General features: G+C 36.6%; 1 protein-coding gene across 12 annotated transcripts in view; it reads left to right on the forward strand.

Moving 5' to 3' along the window:
- LOC132405488 (mitogen-activated protein kinase 9) overlaps positions 1-18457 on the forward strand; it is a 48643-nt gene that overhangs the window by 10227 nt on the left and 19959 nt on the right. For 10 of the 12 annotated variants that reach the window (XM_059990334.1, XM_059990336.1, XM_059990324.1 and 7 more), the window contains 8 exons: positions 4395-4556; positions 5340-5469; positions 5957-6015; positions 6128-6266; positions 6549-6714; positions 8786-8857; positions 14396-14578; positions 16787-16911. In XM_059990334.1, coding sequence (XP_059846317.1) covers positions 4435-4556; positions 5340-5469; positions 5957-6015; positions 6128-6266; positions 6549-6714; positions 8786-8857; positions 14396-14578; positions 16787-16911 — 996 coding nt within the window. In that variant the 5' untranslated portion in view covers positions 4395-4434. Of the gene's footprint in view, positions 1-4; positions 226-1296; positions 1380-4394; positions 4557-5339; positions 5470-5956; positions 6016-6127; positions 6267-6548; positions 6715-8785; positions 8858-14395; positions 14579-16786; positions 16912-18457 lie in introns of those variants that run through there. The other 2 variants (XM_059990333.1, XM_059990335.1) reach the window with 2 other exon arrangements.

Below are 18457 nucleotides of genomic sequence, written 5' to 3' on the forward strand. Positions count from 1 at the left end.
ATGCTGATGTTTCCCAGTAATTGCCAAGAGGTTCAGCATCTCTGCTGTTGCATGCATAAGGTCCTAAGTTTCTCTTTGCTGCTGGTTGGTGTTTCTTTGATTTTAGAGTCCTCATTGACCAGCATGGCAGAGTGAATGTGGGGAAATTCTACAATACTTAAGGTGAAGAATCCTTTTGGACAACTGTGGACTTATTGGATAATGCAGGACATCATTCATTTAAATGTATGTTAACTGCTGAGGGCATGATGCAACTATTTGTATTTTAGGTTATTTGTGCTTTTTCTGGAAAATTTATTTAGAATAATTTTCAAAGTTTGTGACTTGGATCAGTTTGGGTTGCAGCAGCTATTGAGTTTCCCAATCTCATTCCCTAACATTGCTTTTAGTGAAGCTTATTCTTCTTAACTGATGTTTTAATGTAGACAGTCCCAATTATTCCTAATGTTAAATCTTCTTTGTACCTTCTTAGGCTTTGGTAATATTCTTGAATTAGGATTATCTTAATTGAAGCTTAATTTATAAAAGATATTACTTTAGCATTTTTTCTTTATAAGTGTCTGGTTAAGGCATGGGATTCCATTTTTTTCCAGCTTTATTAATTTAGCACTTCTAAATGTCTGAGAATTTGAACTCATTGTTGCCTCCATATTTTATTCCTTAAGGCTCATATTTAGAATTTAATCTGCACCTGATAATTCATCAATCCTTTCTGAATTTTCAAAAGCTTTCAAAGGGCTATGGACCAAGGCTTGCATAGAGGCAATAATCTACTGTCAGGGTATATTTTAAGACTTATGAAAGCCAGTTTGTGGGATAATCTGGTTGAAACAAGTATGGAGTCCTGTTGTAGTTCAAGTCAAGTCACTTTTTATTGTCACTTTGACCATAACTGCTAGTACAGTACACAGTAAAAACGAGACGACGTTTTTCAGGACCATGGTGTTACATGAAACAGTACAAAAACTAGACTGAACTACATAAAAAAAAAATACGGAAAAAAGCTACAGTAGATTACAGACCTACCCAGGACTGCATAAAGTGCACAAAACAGTGCAAGCATTACAATAAATAATAAACAAGACAATAGGGCAGTAAGTTGGTGTCAGTCCAGGCTCTGGGTATTGAGGAGTCTGATAGCTTGGGGGAAGAAACTGTTACATAGTCTGGTTGTGAGAGCCCAAGTGCTACGGTGTCTTTTCCCAGATGGCAGGAGGGAGAAGAATTTGTATGAGGGGTGCGTGGGGTCCTTCGTAATGCTGTTTGCTTTGCAGATGCAGCGTGTGGTGTAAATGTCTGTAATGGCGGGAAGAGAGACCCCGATGATCTTCTCAGCTGACCTCCCTATCCGCTGCAGGGTCTTGCAATTTCTAAACCAGGTAGTGATGCAGCTGCTCAGGATGCGCTCAATACAACCCCTGTAGAATGTGATGACGATGGGGGGGTGGGAGATGGACTTTCCTCAGACTTCACAGAAAGTAGAGACGCTGCTGGGCTTTCTTTGCTATGGAGCTGGTGTTGAGGGACCAGGTGAGATTCTCTGCCAGGTGAACACCAAGAAATTTGGTGCTCTTAATGATCTCTACCAAGGAGCCATCGATGTTCAGCGGAGAGTGGTCGCTCCGTGCCCTCCTGAAGTCAACAACCATTTCTTTTGTTTTGTTCACATTCAGAGACAGGCTGTTGGCTCTGTACCAGTCTGTTAGCCACTGCACCTCCTCTCGTCGTTCTTGCTGATTAGACCCACCACGGTCTGTCATATTATATTGTTAAGTATTTATTATACAGTAAGGATGGAATGTGTTCACCATAAGTGATGGTAAACATTCTTTTTCAGAGTTTTTGTGGAAAGTGCTTGAGCTCCAGCAAGTGAAGCTTTATGACGGATTACTTCTCCAAAAGTGTAGAATCTGACTGAAGATAATTTGACATCCTGGAAATCAGGACTATGTAGCCAATACTTGGTACAGTTACAAAACTGAAATTTTCTACTCCCAAGTGAACAGTTGGTGGGTTTGCGTCACTGTTTGGAAGGAAGTTTATGCTTCTGGGGAGATTGTGATAGCTCAGATGAAAAGACAAATAAAAGAGGTGAAATGTGCAGTTCAGAGAACTAAATGAGTAGGTGTTATGCGTGTTGTGGACAGCAAATGTATGAGGGTGAGGAAAGCAGGTTTTCTTGTTGTCCTGTAGCCTTTAGTAAGCTGTCAATATTAGATTTTTAAAGGAAAAATCTGAGGTAATTTACCCAAGAAAAAAATTTAAAATACCAGTTAACTTTAGAAGAAGTGGAGAAACTTGGAATATCAAAGATGTTTCATATGTCTTCTCCATTGACCTAATGTGAGAGGATTTTTTAAGCTTTTGCTGTTAAGAGGTAACAATGTCTTTTTATTTGTTGAGTTAATCTGCTAATTGTGTTAATGATCATAGAGTTGTCATTTGAGATGCATGAAAGAACTGTCTGCATAAGATCTTTTATCATTTTTAATAAGAATTGATAGCTGTCAAGAAAACATGAATTTTAAATCAGCTGTTTGAGGTGCTGAAGCCTTTTGAGGGATATGACGTAGTTTGCTGTGAAATGGTTAGTTCCCAATATTCTTATTGCAGTTTTCCTTTCCTTTTTGTTCAGTAATTATTGTATGTCCAGTAGTCATTTATATTTTACTGGAATTAATTTTATCATTCATAGCTGAATGATAGCTGACAATGTATTAGTAAATAATCTGCCTTGAAAATGTGGTAGCACTGACACATGAAATGAATGACATTCCTACCACATTTCTAAAGATGCGCAGCTGTAAAGCTAGTGAATTTCCCGGTTTTGCTTAACTTATGAGAACTATTTAATTTTTATTTAGGTTATTCTTACTTGTGTGTAACCTCTATATTTTCAACCTTTCCACTCATGAGTATGGTGCACCATTTCCAAATTTGTGATGAGCAGCCAGTGTTTCAGGGGCAGGGTTCCAGTTGAGCAACATCAATAGACGTATCCCAGAGGACCGCAGCAGTTTTGCAGCATGTTACCAGTCATGATGTCAGTTAAGCTTTAATAAAGACAAGACTTAGCCGATGTGAAAAGCAAGACCCTGTTCATGGTTCAGCTGTCAGCCGCAAGTAGCTTTGTAAAGCTAAGACACTTTTAATTTGAAGTCACAAAAGTAATTTTAAAATGTTGCAGGAAATTAGTTGTTTCTTCCTTAATGTTCTCAACTCTACAAACTTTTTTTTTAACATATTTATTCTGTAGCTATCACTTCTATTGGTAAGATGCATTTATTGCTTTTGGTTTGTGTAATAGTTTGCTAGCATGTGATAGACTACAGCACAGACTTGAAGCATGCTGTGAACCAGTTTATGTTTATGACAATCTAAAGCCAGTCCAGGGTCCAGGCCCAAAATGTTGACTATCAATGCACACAAAATGCTGGTGGAACGCAGCAGGCCAGGCAGCATAGATGCTGCCTGGCCTGCTGCGTTCCACCAGCATTTTGTGTGTGTTGCTTGAATTTCCAGCATCTGCAGATTTCCTCGTGTTTGCGCTTTTAAATGTTGACTGTACTTTTTTTCCATATGTTCTGTCTGGCCTGCTGAGTTCCTCCAACATTTTGTGTGTGTTGCTTTGGATTCCAGCATCTGCAGATGTTCTCTTGTTTAACGTTACTGTGCCCTTCCATTTCCTAATTAATCTGCTACTTGTGCTGACAAATCAGAGATGGCTGATGGACATACTCATCATCTTCATAGTGTTAGGAATAAGTAAAACATCAGCCTCTAGCTCAATGTAAATGATTGCCAAGTTTTCTTTGTGCTTCTTATTCATTGTTCCCCTTGACACCAAATGAAAAATGAATTATTTTGAAATTCTTTTGGTTGGTGTAAATTCACTCTAATCCAATTTGTGTGTACCAGAGTGAAGTAGCTGCAAAGGAAATATCCAGCCAGTCTTAGTCATGAACTAGGCAGTCATTGAGTGGTTCCTGCAGAACACAAAAGGAGAAGATATGACTAGTGGTAGGACACCGTATTCCATTTGCACTGGACGAACATCAACTCTCCATACTGCTGCACCAGCCTTTATCATTTTGTTTAGCTAATGTTAAGGATGGGTATGGGGAGGGGGACAGAATGCAGAGTAGAATATACTTTTGGTACAATAAACTGAGAAGGTGGATGAGCAAGCATAGTGATAATAATTGTGCTTGTGCATTGTATCCTATTAACACAGGATTTTTCAGTAAGGGTCTTGCTAATAATTGGACTAGGCAATTATTTATCAATTGCAGGTAGATGCTTATATTTCATTCAAAAAGTTAATTTTACTGTTTGAATTCAATTATCATATTGGCATTCAATCCTTGTTATTGCTGAGTTTGTTTTTTTTTCAGAACTGAGTGATAAAGATTCTGTTGCAAAAAACACTACACCATGAGTGAAATTAACAGTGAAGCAGGATTCTATAGTGTACAAGTTGGTGATTCCACCTTCACGGTTCTTAAGCGATACCAGTCATTGAAGCCCATAGGTTCAGGGGCACAGGGAATTGTTTGGTAAGTGTATATTGTGCAGATCTCAAAATGTAATCAATTGGGTCACAAACTGAAACACTTGTTCTATATAAATTCATGAAGGGCCAGGGTACTCTCAGTTATGCATTATCTTGCTTGTATTTTTATGTATGTTCTGCTTAACTGATAGTTCGCTTTCACTTTATATTCTCTCCTGCCTGTCCTCTTTTCCTTATCCCATCCCCCTTTCTCAAAAATGTTCATTTACTCTTCCCTATCTTGGCAATCCCTAGTCCCTTTCATCTTTGTTCTTTTTTTGCAGTTGTTTGCATCTCAGTTCTTCTTCTTTGTAGTTAGTTAGAAATTGGTTCATGTTCAACAAAGTGTCATTAAAATGGAAATGCAGTTTTTCAAATAAGCCTGAGAGCAAAATCCACTTCTGTCATAGAATTTTGAAAGTATATTTGCACCTAATTTTTATTTTGCACAGTATCATTTAAATGTCAGCTATTGTGATTGGCTTCTTCCTAGGTTTATTTCAATATATATGATGCACCTAATTTATAGTACGTTAATTAGTTTGTTTTGTCATTTGCATTTTGCATATCACAAAATAAGTTTATTCAAAAATATGAAGGCAATAGAATAAAAGGTGCATCATATTCTGTGGTACGCTCTTCAGAACATAATTGTAAAATTATAATTTGAAAGTTTCTTTTTGTATTTATGAAGTCAGTTGTGTTGACTACTGGATGCCGATTATGACTTTTTTTTTTCTGGCTTTTGAATGCTAGAAGATTTATATAAACTCTTTTTGAATTACAGTGCTGCATTTGATTGTATACTTGATGGAAGTGTTGCTGTTAAGAAACTCAGCAGGCCTTTTCAGAACCAAACTCACGCCAAGAGAGCTTACAGAGAACTTGTTCTTCTAAAATGTGTAAATCATAAAAATGTGAGCAACTGTTTTATGTGTTCCTGTATCGTAAGAGGATTATATATGTTGAGTTTTTAAAATTGGATAAAACTGTATTGAATATTACACATTTTGTGCCACTGCATTGAAATGTATCAGCATGAAACATTACAGTATTGTTTATCTGGTTTAATTAAAGTTCAAAGTAAATTTATTATAGCAGAATTGATGGTTGCATTCATCTATAATTGAAGTACACTTAAAATTAAATGACTTTTCTTTGTAAATGTGGTTCAGTGAGAACGTTTAGAAGTAATAGTTTTGTTGCTTTCTAGTTGTGATCCAGACATAATATTCAGCTGCTTGCTATGCAAAATTTCAAGAGTTCTAGTTGTACAATAATGTTTATTTCATTGATCAGTCAGGAACTGTTTGTTAATGCTTGGTTTATTGCCAAAATAAAGGCACTTAGAGAAAGAAAAAATTGTTTGCCTACAAATCTGATAACATAAAATTCTTCTTGCAGATTATTAGTTTGTTGAATGTATTTACACCACAGAAGTCTTTAGAAGAATTCCAAGATGTGTAAGTATTTGAATAAAATTTGACAAGAGTTGTAGATTCTAAATTTTAGTTGCAGTGGAATAGTTTGTCGTGAAGTTCGTAAAGGTTGTATCTTTAATTCTGTATTCTGTAGTTACTTGGTTATGGAGTTGATGGATGCCAACTTATGCCAGGTTATCCATATGGAGCTAGACCATGAGAGAATGTCCTACCTTCTTTACCAGATGTTATGTGGTATTAAACACCTTCACTCAGCTGGCATTATCCACAGAGTAGGTACTCAGGGTTTTAATTTATTCAATTTTTGAATCATCATTTAAAGAAAGCATTGTGTTTTGAAAACAAATCCTTTAATTCCCTCTCTTACATTGTTAATTTTAAGTTTTATTGTAGTGTTTGTAAATATTTCATGATCTATTAATGATATGGGAAGCCAGTTTGTAGCATGACATTAAAGGATTGAATTGTTGACTTTTTAAAAACTATTTTAAGTTGGTGAATTCCTGTGTGTTATCTTTTTAAATATTAAAGCTGTTATCTCTTGTTTGCAATAGGATTTGAAACCCAGCAACATAGTAGTAAAGTCAGACTGCACACTGAAAATTCTAGATTTTGGACTGGCAAGGACTGCCTGTACTAATTTTATGATGACCCCATATGTAGTGACACGATATTATAGAGCACCTGAAGTTATCCTAGGAATGGGGTACAAAGAAAACGGTAAGGATTTCTTGCTGGATGCATTACTTACAGGACACAATGAATTCCTGAAACATGAGCCATTGTTGCCCCTTTATCAACTGCAGGTGTTAGTTTTTGTTTTGATGATATGTACCCTATTGCCAATAGTGTTGCATAAAATGACCCCAGTTTCCTTTCTTAATGTGTTGGCAATTGACCCTTTGATTTCTGGTGGACATCATAGCTAAGACTGATCTAGTCAGTAAATGCATTCCCACATATACTTTTCAACAGGAATGCTCTGATACAACCATTTTAGCCATAGTTATCCTGAGATTGTCTGTACTAAACCCACAAGAAGTATTTAAGTTCAGTTTGGTTATGATAAGTTTATCCAGCATATAAATACTTTAATCAGCATGGCTTACTTTTATTAGTACAGTATAAAAACAAGGATGTAGAATTGAACATGATTGACTTTGGGAAAGTAGAAAGCATGTCTTACAAAACATTACCCAAATAAGGTTTTGAAACTGTTCTATGATCTCTTACATTAATAGTGTGTCTCTGGGATTTTCTTCTCTTCCATGCATTAAATAAATTTAAAGTTTTATTCACCTTGCTATTTCATATCGGATATTTCTAACATAACCGATTGAAATAGTTTATTGTTAAAATTGCTAATTAGTCCAATTTACCAGAATTAGTCCAGTTACAGAATCTTGAACTACTAAGCAGCCAAATTTTCCATGACTTTCGACTCTAGGCCGATCAGTCCCAGTAAGCCTCAAATTGCAAAGGGCTTAGATTTGACATGCTGCAACAAGCTTTCCCTTTTAAGCTTCATAATAATGGCAGGGAGTGAATTCCAACTCTGTGAGGAATATCCAGCAATGCTGTTGAGTGGGTGACTAGAAGGATTGCTCGAGTCGTTAAAATCTACCTTATATTTATTTAGCTTTATTTTAAAAAATAAAGTGGAGGGGAATTGATGAAGCTATATGTCCTAATTTAACTAAGCAAAATACTAAATTTGTAGCGCCCCTGTAGGGGCCTGCAATAGAATTTCTTAAAGCAGTGTGAAAGAAACAGAAATAATATTAATATGGATTGTTCCAGTTATTTGTAATCTGATTCACATCGGTAAATATTGAAATAGAATATTTTTAAATTATCAGACTTTTAAAAAACAAAAACAAATGGTAGTTCTTAAAAAGTTGCTGATAATTGACTGAGGGCGTAATGAATTTTAAAATTGTATCAGTGTCTCTTTTTAAAGGATCTGTGCCATTTGTAAAAATGACTTTCCCATATTATTCATGTTTTTCATCATGGAATATCATAGCAAATTACTTATTAAATTCCAGCTGAGTTGGAAATGCACCTTTTTTATTTTCTTGATTTTTTTTTCTTTGAGAATACAATTTGTAGAATAGATAGGCACATTGTAGAAACATTTAAACTTAAATAGTGTCTGGTTCAAGACTAGTTGCACATAGATCAAGTAGATTTCAGGCATTGTTTTAAGAATTTCTTAATTAAAATTTAAAGTCTTTGTTTTAAAATTCAGCACTTAAAACCCCATAATCTGATGTGTATCTTAATGCTTGCAATTGCATGACACTTACTGCTCAAATAATAAAACAATGTATCATTATGTAATCGAAGTTTTCAGTACCAGGACTGGTAAATTGTGCCATTGTCACCTTTTTTTAATTGCTTTTTCTGCATTTGATCAGTAACATGTTAAATAGAATTTTTTTTTCATTTTTGTTTTGTTAACCTTACCCACGTAAACCATACAGTGGATTTATGGTCTGTTGGTTGCATTATGGCAGAAATGGTGCTCCACAAAATCCTGTTCTCTGGAAGGGATTGTATCCTTGTACATACAGAAATACATGTTTGTTTATTTACATTAATTGTTTAAAAATATATAAAAGCATACTGGGCTTGCTTCTATGCATTTCCCAAACCCTGCAATGTCTTAATGCTCAAATTGATATTCTTTGTCATTGTCACATTGTGTAAATTTCAATACATTTTTTTATTGTTGGTTTTTATTTTCTGACAGGCATGTTAATTATCCATCATTTCATTTTATTTTCAGTTGATATCTGGTCAGTGGGGTGCATCATGGGAGAAATGCTGAAAGGTTCTGTGCTATTCCAAGGCACTGATCGTATCCTTGCCCAGCCATTTCCGAATCTAGAGTCATACATGTTCAGGCAAAAAGACAATTACTTTCCCTCATTCTGAGGACCAAAAATAGTTTTAAGGTGAAAATAGAGGTTATTTTAGTTTGCCATTCTTGAATGTTTTCTTGTGAAGCTGTCTGTATGTGTTTTTCTTTAATCTGTTGGCATGCATGACGTTAATTACCTCTGCTAATGACATTTAAAATTCTCCTTTCCACCTGGCTCATAACTTTTGCTGTTTGAAAATATTTGTCCAACAAAAGAGAGTAAGCAGTAGTTTCTGAAGTGAATTGGTACACTCACAAAGAACATGATTTAGCCAAATTTTGGCTAAATCATTGACAAAATTTTTTTTTATGAATTGTATTTTGTGTACAAGTTGTATTTAAGATTATAGACTATATTTGATGCTATTTATTTGAAGTTTTGACATTTACTGCATTTGAAGGCTTTTCATGCAAATGATTTTAGTTTTGTAAAAATGTAAATCATAAATTTCCCATTTGAGTTTAGTATAACTTCAGTGAAATTTCACAATTCACCCTTTAGAACGGCAAATAACAGAAATAAAAAAGCATACTTTTGGGTTTTGTCTATACAAAAAAATACACTAGACCAATTTTTTTTTAAACTGAAATCTGTTATACTTTAATTCATGAACTTTGCCCGTTTATGTAAATTCTTTTCATGTAAAATTATCCAACAATCATTTTGGATTGTATTGCTCTGGTCTGTTTCTATTTGGATGTTTCTTCTGATATGCATGCAAGCCACTGCGCAGAGCATTGATACTGATTCCTCATCATTTCTTGATGCATCATGTGTTATGCGGTTGTTTGATCACATCAATATAACTGTAATTTCATGTTGTAGCTAGTTTCCTGACAAATAATCAGTTGAAAGAAATTGCAGGTATTTAAGAATTCCAAGATAAAAATTGTATCTTAAATAATTAATCTGATCACATTATATAGTGGCAGTAAATTTGCAATATCTGCATATTGATGAGTATTGTAATTATTGGCTAATGTTCAATGTATCGTGCAGCGCGCTTACAATATTTTCTCCGATTGTTACTGAAATGTTCTCATGATTTGAAAATATTTAATTTGCCCTACTTCAGATACTGGCCTAGATAAACCATGCAGGCAGAATATTTAGACACTCGATTGACTCAGATTCTTTAATCTTTGTTTTGAGTGATAACAAAAATCCATAAATTAGTGAACATGAGATAGATTAAACTTTATTTCTTTCTGGTGTTCCTAACCTGCGGTTTATGGGCCCTTTGCTTAATGGTATTGATCCATGGCATGAAACAGGGTGGGAAGTCCTGCTTCAGACGGATGTAAGGGAATTGATTAAATGAAAATGAGCTTTCTCAGCTGTGTAGCATCTTTGATGTACTGATTCACGATTCAAAAACTTTATTGTCATTCTAAACGTACATCAGCTCTGCAGGGCAGAATGAGACAGTGTTTCCCAGGGGCAGTGCAATCATAGCATAACAAACGCAACACTAAATAATAAACACAACAATAAATAGTAAAACACAACAGCCACATGTCGGTTAACATCAAGTTATAAGTGTCTAGTGCAAGTTAAAAGTGTCCAAAGCAGAGTCAGGTAGCGCAGCTATTTAGCAGTCTGACTGCCTGTGGGAGGAAGCTGCTCCTGTAACGTTTGCCTGATGGCAGAAGAACAAACAGTTTGTGGAGAGGGTGTGAGGGGTCTTTAATGATGTACCGTGTCTTCTGGAGGCATCGACTCTGAAAGGGGTCCTGGACAGAAGGTAGGAAGACTCCCTTCTCTGCTCCCCTAACCACCCTCTGCAAGGCTTTTTTGGTGTCAGCACTGCAGCTGGAGTACCAGGTTGTGATGCAAAAGGTCAGCACACTCTCAACCACACCTCTGTAGACTGTAGTTAAGATGTTAGTGGGGAGTGATGCTAGTTTAAGTTTCCTCAGAAAGTGCAATCTCTGCTGGGCCCGTTTCACAATCCCAGTGGTGTTCCTGGACCAAGTGAGATTGTCCGAGATCTGCACTCCAAGGAACTTGATGTTTTCCACTCTCTCCACTGTGGAGCTGCTGATGCTAAGGGGTGTGTGTTCAGGCTGAGACCATCTGAAATCGACAGTCATCTCCTTGGTTTTGGTGACATTAAGCATCAAGTTGTTGTCACTGCACCAGCTCTCTAGGTGTCTGACCTCCTCCCTGTACATTGTTTCATCATTTTTGCTGATGAGCCCCACCACTGTGGTATCATCAGCAAATTTAATGATCAGGTTCCCCTTGAATCTGGCTGCACAGTCATGTGTTAGCAGTGTAAACAGCAATGGGCTGAGCACACAGCCTTGTGGGGATCCAGTGCTCAGTGTGATGGAGTCAGAGATGTTGCTGCCAACATGGACTGACTGTGGTCTCTCTGTCAAGAAATCCAGAATCCAGCGACACATGGCAGTGTTAAGGCCAAGCAGCGACAGTTTCTCCACTAGTCTCTGCAGGATGATGGTATTGAACGCTGAACTGAAATCAATGCACAGGATTCTGGCATAAGTGTCTTTATTGTTCAAGTGAGAGAGAACTGTGAGCAGTGTGGTGGATATTGCATCGTCCGTAGAGCGATTTGGACGATAAGCAAACTTTAGGGGATCCAGCGATGAGGGGAGGCTGGCTGTGATATGAGGCTTGACAAAGCCGTTCAAAATATTTCATAACTATGAGGGTCAGGGTGACCCTCAGGGTAATCATTCAGACAGGCTACAACTGATTTACATTACACTGAAATGTAATAACTAGTTTTAACTAAACATAGGGGCATAAAATGATTTTGTGATGTCATTACTATGACCTCCTCCCAAGAGCATTTAAGCAAGATACCTATTGAGAGAGCTTCAACTGCAAAAATGCCTAATAATCTATGCCATTAAAAGAAGTGAGAAACTTCACTTGGATCCATAGGACCTGAAGACCTTAACCCTCCATCTCAAAATGATTTGTTTATTTAGAAGATTTAGTTTTAATATCAAAATAATTCTATATTTCCCTTTGTGAAGATTCAATACATGCAACAGCTTTGTCTGTGTAAAAGCTTTTACCCCTCTCTGCCATCCTATCCACTCAGAATGGCCCCAACCTTGCTGTCTTGATTCTAGGAGTCTGCGAGGTACAGAGATGATCTTATCTAGCACAAGATAGCTTAGCCATCCAGAGCTAGATTTCCATAAGGCTCTAAAGGCCATTGAACTTTGTTGTTTTCCAATGGCTTCTGTACAAATGGATTATCTGGGAAATTCCTTTTCATAATGGCATCCTTTATACTAATAGAAAAGAGGCAAGTGCTGTTGCTGAAAATCTGAAATAATGACAAAATTCAGGCTACATTTGTGAGGAGAAAACGTATTATTGTGGGTCATAACCTTGTATTAGAACTATAAAAGAAATTAATTGCAAGGAGAGATAGAGAGAACAAAGGGAATGTCTGATCCGCATCCCCTCTAAGTTTTATTTTTACAGCTCTGCAGACCAACCATTGCTTTGAGTAGGAAATTTTTACATGGCCTGAAAATTGTGTGGTATTTTAATAAAATATTTTATGAAAGAAGATTTCAGCTGCGTAGCACCAAGAGCCATGTGTGTGGGAGCATTTCAGTTATTGCGTAGCTGCATACCCACACAGCTTGGAGGAAACAGTGTCTGTGGTGGGGTGGAGTACAACTTAAAACATGCTTGATATCTAACTTCCCCATTTATAATGTAAAAATTATCAACCTGAAGTATTTACTCTCTTTTTGCTGCTGGGCCTGAGTATTTCAGGCATTTTCTGGTTTTACATCCTTAAGCCTGTTTGAACACTCTGTCCTGATTGTTTCTTTGCTGCATAGTCCTCTTTGGATCAGATATTACAAAGTAGTTTGGAGTGTCTGGCAGTATTAAAGATGTTTTTAAAAAGGTAAACTGTTGTCAAAAGGAGTTCTGCATGTTTAAGACAAGTACTAGTAGGCTTAATTTCCTGATTATTTAACCCTTGGTTCTGGTACTGCATCCATAATTTACTGCCAGTATTGTAATTGTATTGAAATCAAGGGTAATTGCATAGATAACTCTATCCTCCTTCAAAGCTAAAATATAGAAACTAAATTCCTTTGCTCCTTTTGCAATTTTAAGGCTAATGCTTTAGAAGAATAATTCTGGATTATCAGGATTACTATTTATAAATAGATTTCTGAAATATTACAGAATATTGGTAGTTCAGGTTGGCTGTTTGGAAGTTTGGCTGATTGCCTAGCTTGGCCAAATGTTTGCAGACATTTTGGCTCCAGTTGAGAAGCCAGTCAGTGTGCATTGAAGTTAAAGTCTGTCCCGAGCCTTATAGGCTCATCAGGCCGGTGCTTATGCCGGCTTCCGTGGCGTGAAGCCACTGAGAGTACGAGACTCTCTCTTCCCCCCCCCCACCCCCGGATAGATCACAAGGTTACCCCCCCTCCAGCATTTTCCCAATACCCAGTTTCAGCTGGGTAGACTGGAGCAATGTGTGGTTAAGTGCCTTGCTCAAGGACACAACACGCTGCCTGGGCTGGGGCTAGAATTCACAACCTTCAGAACTCTAGTCCAATGCCTTAACCACTTGGCCATGCACCACAGTGCACATTGAGGGTGTTGTCTTATTCAGAATGATGGCTGATATACTCCAGTTCCAAATGGACATTGATTAGATGTGGTGATCTGGTTGGCTGGTTCAAAACACTATGAACAGTTTAGCAGTAGCAGATTCTGATTGGCTAGCTTTGAGGGACTAGCCAATCAGAATCTGCTACTGGTAAACTGTTCAGTGTTTAGATCACCATGTCTAATCAATATCCATTCAGATCCTGGAAGAGTATATAAGCCAGCATTCTGAGGAGACAACATCCTCAGCTGTGCACTGATAGTGGCTTCTCAATTGGAGTCGAGGCATCTGCAAGCATTTTGCTAAGCTCTGAGATCAACTAAACTTCCAAATAGGTTTCTGCATATAAATGGAGGATTAGTAAAGAGCAATACTCAGTGAAGGGGATATTTTAAGTATGTTCATTATCGGGTAGCCTAATTAATCATGAGCTAAAATTAACATTTTGAAGATGTGCTTGAAGCTAACCTTGATTCTTAATTACTTTATAATTTTGTGATTTTTTTTTACTTTCCATTGTCTTCATTCTTTGCTAATTCAGGTCTTTTTTGTCCATGACCCTGAATGTGGATGAATTGCTTAGTAGCCTTACGTTGCTTAAATTAAATTGGTTTAGTACCTGTTTCTCCTTAAGTGTTTTGTTTCATTTGGAATATGTATTTCAAAACATTTTTGCTAAATATACTGTTTGGAATATAGAGAAATATAGAAATATAAATATAGAGTTGAAAGTCCAAATAGAAAGCAAATGAAGTCATTTTAAAGTGAATTAATAAAATTTATTACAGTTAAAATAATAAAACTTAGGGGCTTGAGATTGTGTGGACCTGTTTTCCTGAACCTTTTGGCACAGATATTGATCAGTGGAATAAAGTCATTGAACAGCTAGGAACCCCATCTGCAGAATTCATGAAGAAATTGCAGCCAACTGTACGAAATTATGTAGAGAATCGGCCTAAGTATCCAGGGCTTGGTTTTGAAACGTTATTTCCAGATTGGGTTTTTCCAGCAGATTCTGAGCGAGACAAGTTAAAAGGTATGCTTTACTTTTTTAAATGGTTCTTCAATTAAGTTCAAATATGCTTGAGGTTTTAAGGTTAAACAAAAATAAGCTGAAATAAAACTACTTATGAATCAGTTGCTGAAAGACAGTATTGTTTTATCTGTAATATACCAGTCATTACCAGTAATACCACCATCACTGTGAAAATATTGGATATTTCAATTTTGTGCCATTAGGGGGAATATTAAAATAGCTCAATTAATTTTGTTATTTGTGATTTTTGTAACCAAAATATTTAAAAGGAAGTAGATACAGTGATGCTAGAAAACTTGTGAATGCTGTAGAATTTTCCCTATTTCTGCATAAATATGATCTAAATGTGATCAGATCTTCACCTGAATCCTAAAACTAGATAAAGAGAACTCAATTAAATAAACAATACAAAAACATTATAATTATTCATTTATTGAGAAAAATGATCCAATATTATGTATTTTTGGGAAAAGTATGTGAACCTCTAGGGTGATGCCTTTACATTAGCTATTTGGAGTCAGGTGTTCCAGTCAATGAGATGAGTTTGGAGGTGTGGGTTGTAGAGGTGCCCTGCCCTATAAAAAAGATGCACAAAGACAGGTAACAGCAAAAGACCTGCAGAAATCTCTAGAACTTGCTAAAGTTTCTGTTCATATGTCCACTGTAAGAGAAACACTTAAGCAAGAATGGTGTTCATGGAAGGGCACCACAGAAGAAACCACGACTCTCTGGGGAAAAAAAGTGCTGCACATCTCAGATTTGCCTAGGACCACCTGGATGACCCATAATGCTTCTGAGACAATGTTCTATGGACAGATGAGACAAAAGTTGAACTTTTTGGCAGAAATGCACATTGCTATGTTTGGAGGAAAAAGGGCACTGCACCAACACCAAAATTTCATTTCATCTGTGAAGCATGGTAGAAGGAGCATCACGGTTTGGGGCTGCTTTGCTGCCTCAGGGACTGGACAGCTTGCAGTTGTTGAGGGAACAATCAATTCAAATCTGTATCCATATTTTTCCAGCAGAAAGTCAGGGTAGCAGTCCGTTACCTGAAGTTTAATAGAAGTTGGATAATGTAACAAGACAGTGATCCAAAAGACGAGTAAATCAATAACTGAATGGTTTAAAAAGAAGAAAACTCATGTTTTGGAATGGCCAAGTCAAAATCCTGACCTTAATCCTATAGAAGTGTTGTTGAAGGACCTGAAGCAAACAGTTCATGCAAGGAAGTCCACCAGCATCCCAGAGTTGAAGCAGTTTTATAAGGAGGAATGGTCTAAAATTCCTATAAGCCGATGTGCAGGACTGATCAACAGTTACCGGAAACACTTGATTGAAGTTATTGCTGTACAAGGGGTCACATTAGTTACTGAAAACAAAGGTTCATATACTTTTCCAACAAATGCATGTGTTATTGGATCATTATTTTCAATAAATAAAAGAAATGTATAATGATTTTTATGTTATTTGTTTAATTAGAAGCATAGAAAACCTACAGCACAATACAGGCCTTCGGCTCAGTGCGAACTTGTTCTTATTTGGAGATTACCTAATTTAGCCCTCTATCTTTCTGAGCTCCATATACGTTTCCGGGAGTCTCTTAAAAGACCCTATCGTATCTGCCTCCACCATCATTGCCAGCAGCCCATTCCACGCACTCACCACTCTGTGTTTTTTTTTAAAAAAATCAGTTACTCTTGACATCTCCTCTGTACCTACTTCCAAGCACCTTAAAACTGTGCCCTCTCACATTAGCCATTTCACCCCTGGGAAAAAGCCCCTGACTATCCACACGACCAACGCCTCTCATCATCTTATACACCTCTATCTGGTCACCTCTCATCCTCCACCACTCCAAGAAGATGAGGCCAAGTTTACTTGACCTCTTCTCAGAAGGCATGCTCCCCAATCCAGGCAACATTAGGTTCTCTTTATTTAGTTTTAGGACTTGTGTGAAAATCTGATCACATTTTGGATCATATTTATGTTGAAATAGAGAAAGTTCTACAAGGTTCACAAACATTCTAGCATCACTGTAGATTTTGCAAGTATAATCTAAGATATTTTCTTTGGGGTACATTTCCTCTTGTGCAGATTTATTGAAGACTTGGGTCCTTCAGTATTTAATAGAACCACACAACTTGTAAAGTGAGTAAATTATAAAAATGTCAGCCATTAAAATATGTATGTTGTGTTAAATTGCAGTAAGTCAGGCCAGAGATCTTCTCTCAAAAATGCTAGTGATTGATCCCGACAAGAGAATTTCTGTGGATGATGCCTTACAGCATCCATATATTTCCGTCTGGTATGATCCTTCTGAAGTAGAAGCAGTAAGCAAATTATTTTTCATCATGACTATTTTTGAACTAATGATTGATTGCTTCACATCTGCTTTGCATTGGTGCTTAATTACAGTGAAATATAGCATTGAATAGATTTCTTTCCTAATATCCCTTTTGGATGCAAATTTTCTAACCCATTCAACATGCAACAAGACTACTCAACATGTTAGTATCCATTTTAAATTGATTAATTAGGAGTTCCTGTTGGCTAGTAGCAACAGTTGACCTGTATGGTTCTTTCCAGTAAATTTACCTTTGGAATCTAGTTTAAAAAAAACATTTTACAGCATAAGGGTGACTTTACTGTTCGAAAACCTGTTTGTTCTTTCTGTTTCTAACGATAGATGCACATTCATGCCCTTTACTCTATTTGCAATTGAAAAGAATGATACAAGTGCCAAAAATGCTCCAGAATCTGGGATGAGTGACATAAGCATGTTACAGGGAATCTTCTGCTTAGTATTCAAGAGACAATTGGCAATTTCCCCTCCCCCCCCAATAGATTGTGGGTTTTTGGCAAGATTAGCATATATAGTCTACCCTTAATTGACTCATGATGGTGAAGGTAGCAATGCAGACCTTCTTGTGAAGTTAGTTTCTGGCTAGAGGGAGTTCCAGGATTTATCCTTGACATTAAAAAGGAAAAGCAATAGATTTTTCAGTTAAGTTAATGTATGGCTTGATGATGTAAGCTTAGCTAATAGAATAATAGGTAGTCTGAAGTTTTAGAAGGTGCCAGTGAAGTATCCAAGGTGGGAAACCTCAGTCCTTTTGTGGACAGAGCAAACTGAAGAAGATAAATGTTTATTTTAGTGGATGGGGAGGTAACTAATCTGGGTCTTCCTACATTTTTATGTTTCCTTCTAGCCATTCTTGTAACCCTCTTTCAGTACTTTGAATCTCCTTTGCTGATTTCCGATTTTCCTAATCTTTTGTGCTAAATTTTCTTGGCACATTGTATTCCTTTTCCTTTGATATATATATTACTGTAACTTGATGACCATGATTGCACAACTCTTCCAATTGCTTTTTTAAAATGTTTGTCTTTTTTAAAAAAACTAGTTCACTAAGCATTAATTATTTAAACTTGACCATTGCTTGGTTCCTGTCATTTATTTCAATACTTCTCAATCAACCTAGGTAATTCAAACCTGATTCCTTCAGATTCTAGTTTCCAGTTAAATCACCACCTTTTTTTTTAACAGAACTACCATATTATGATTACTAGCCCGTGAAAGTCTAGGTACCAGATCATTATTTATTTTACAATTGCACAACAGCAGATCTAGAATAGTTTGCTCACTTGTTGATTCCCAACAAATTATTTCGTACACATTTCATCATAAATGCATCCTCCACAGTACTACTGAATTTGTTTTGCTCAGTCTACATACAGATTAAAGGCTCCCACGATTATTGCATTATCTTCGTGAGTGCACCTGTAATTATATGATTTATACAATGCTGTGCATTGCTACTACTGTTTGGAGTTTATAATATTCCTACTAATGTTTGCTGCTCCTTGCTGTTTCTC

Source organism: Hypanus sabinus, chromosome 15, assembly GCF_030144855.1.
Source record: "Hypanus sabinus isolate sHypSab1 chromosome 15, sHypSab1.hap1, whole genome shotgun sequence".
Lineage (NCBI taxonomy): Eukaryota > Metazoa > Chordata > Chondrichthyes > Myliobatiformes > Dasyatidae > Hypanus > Hypanus sabinus.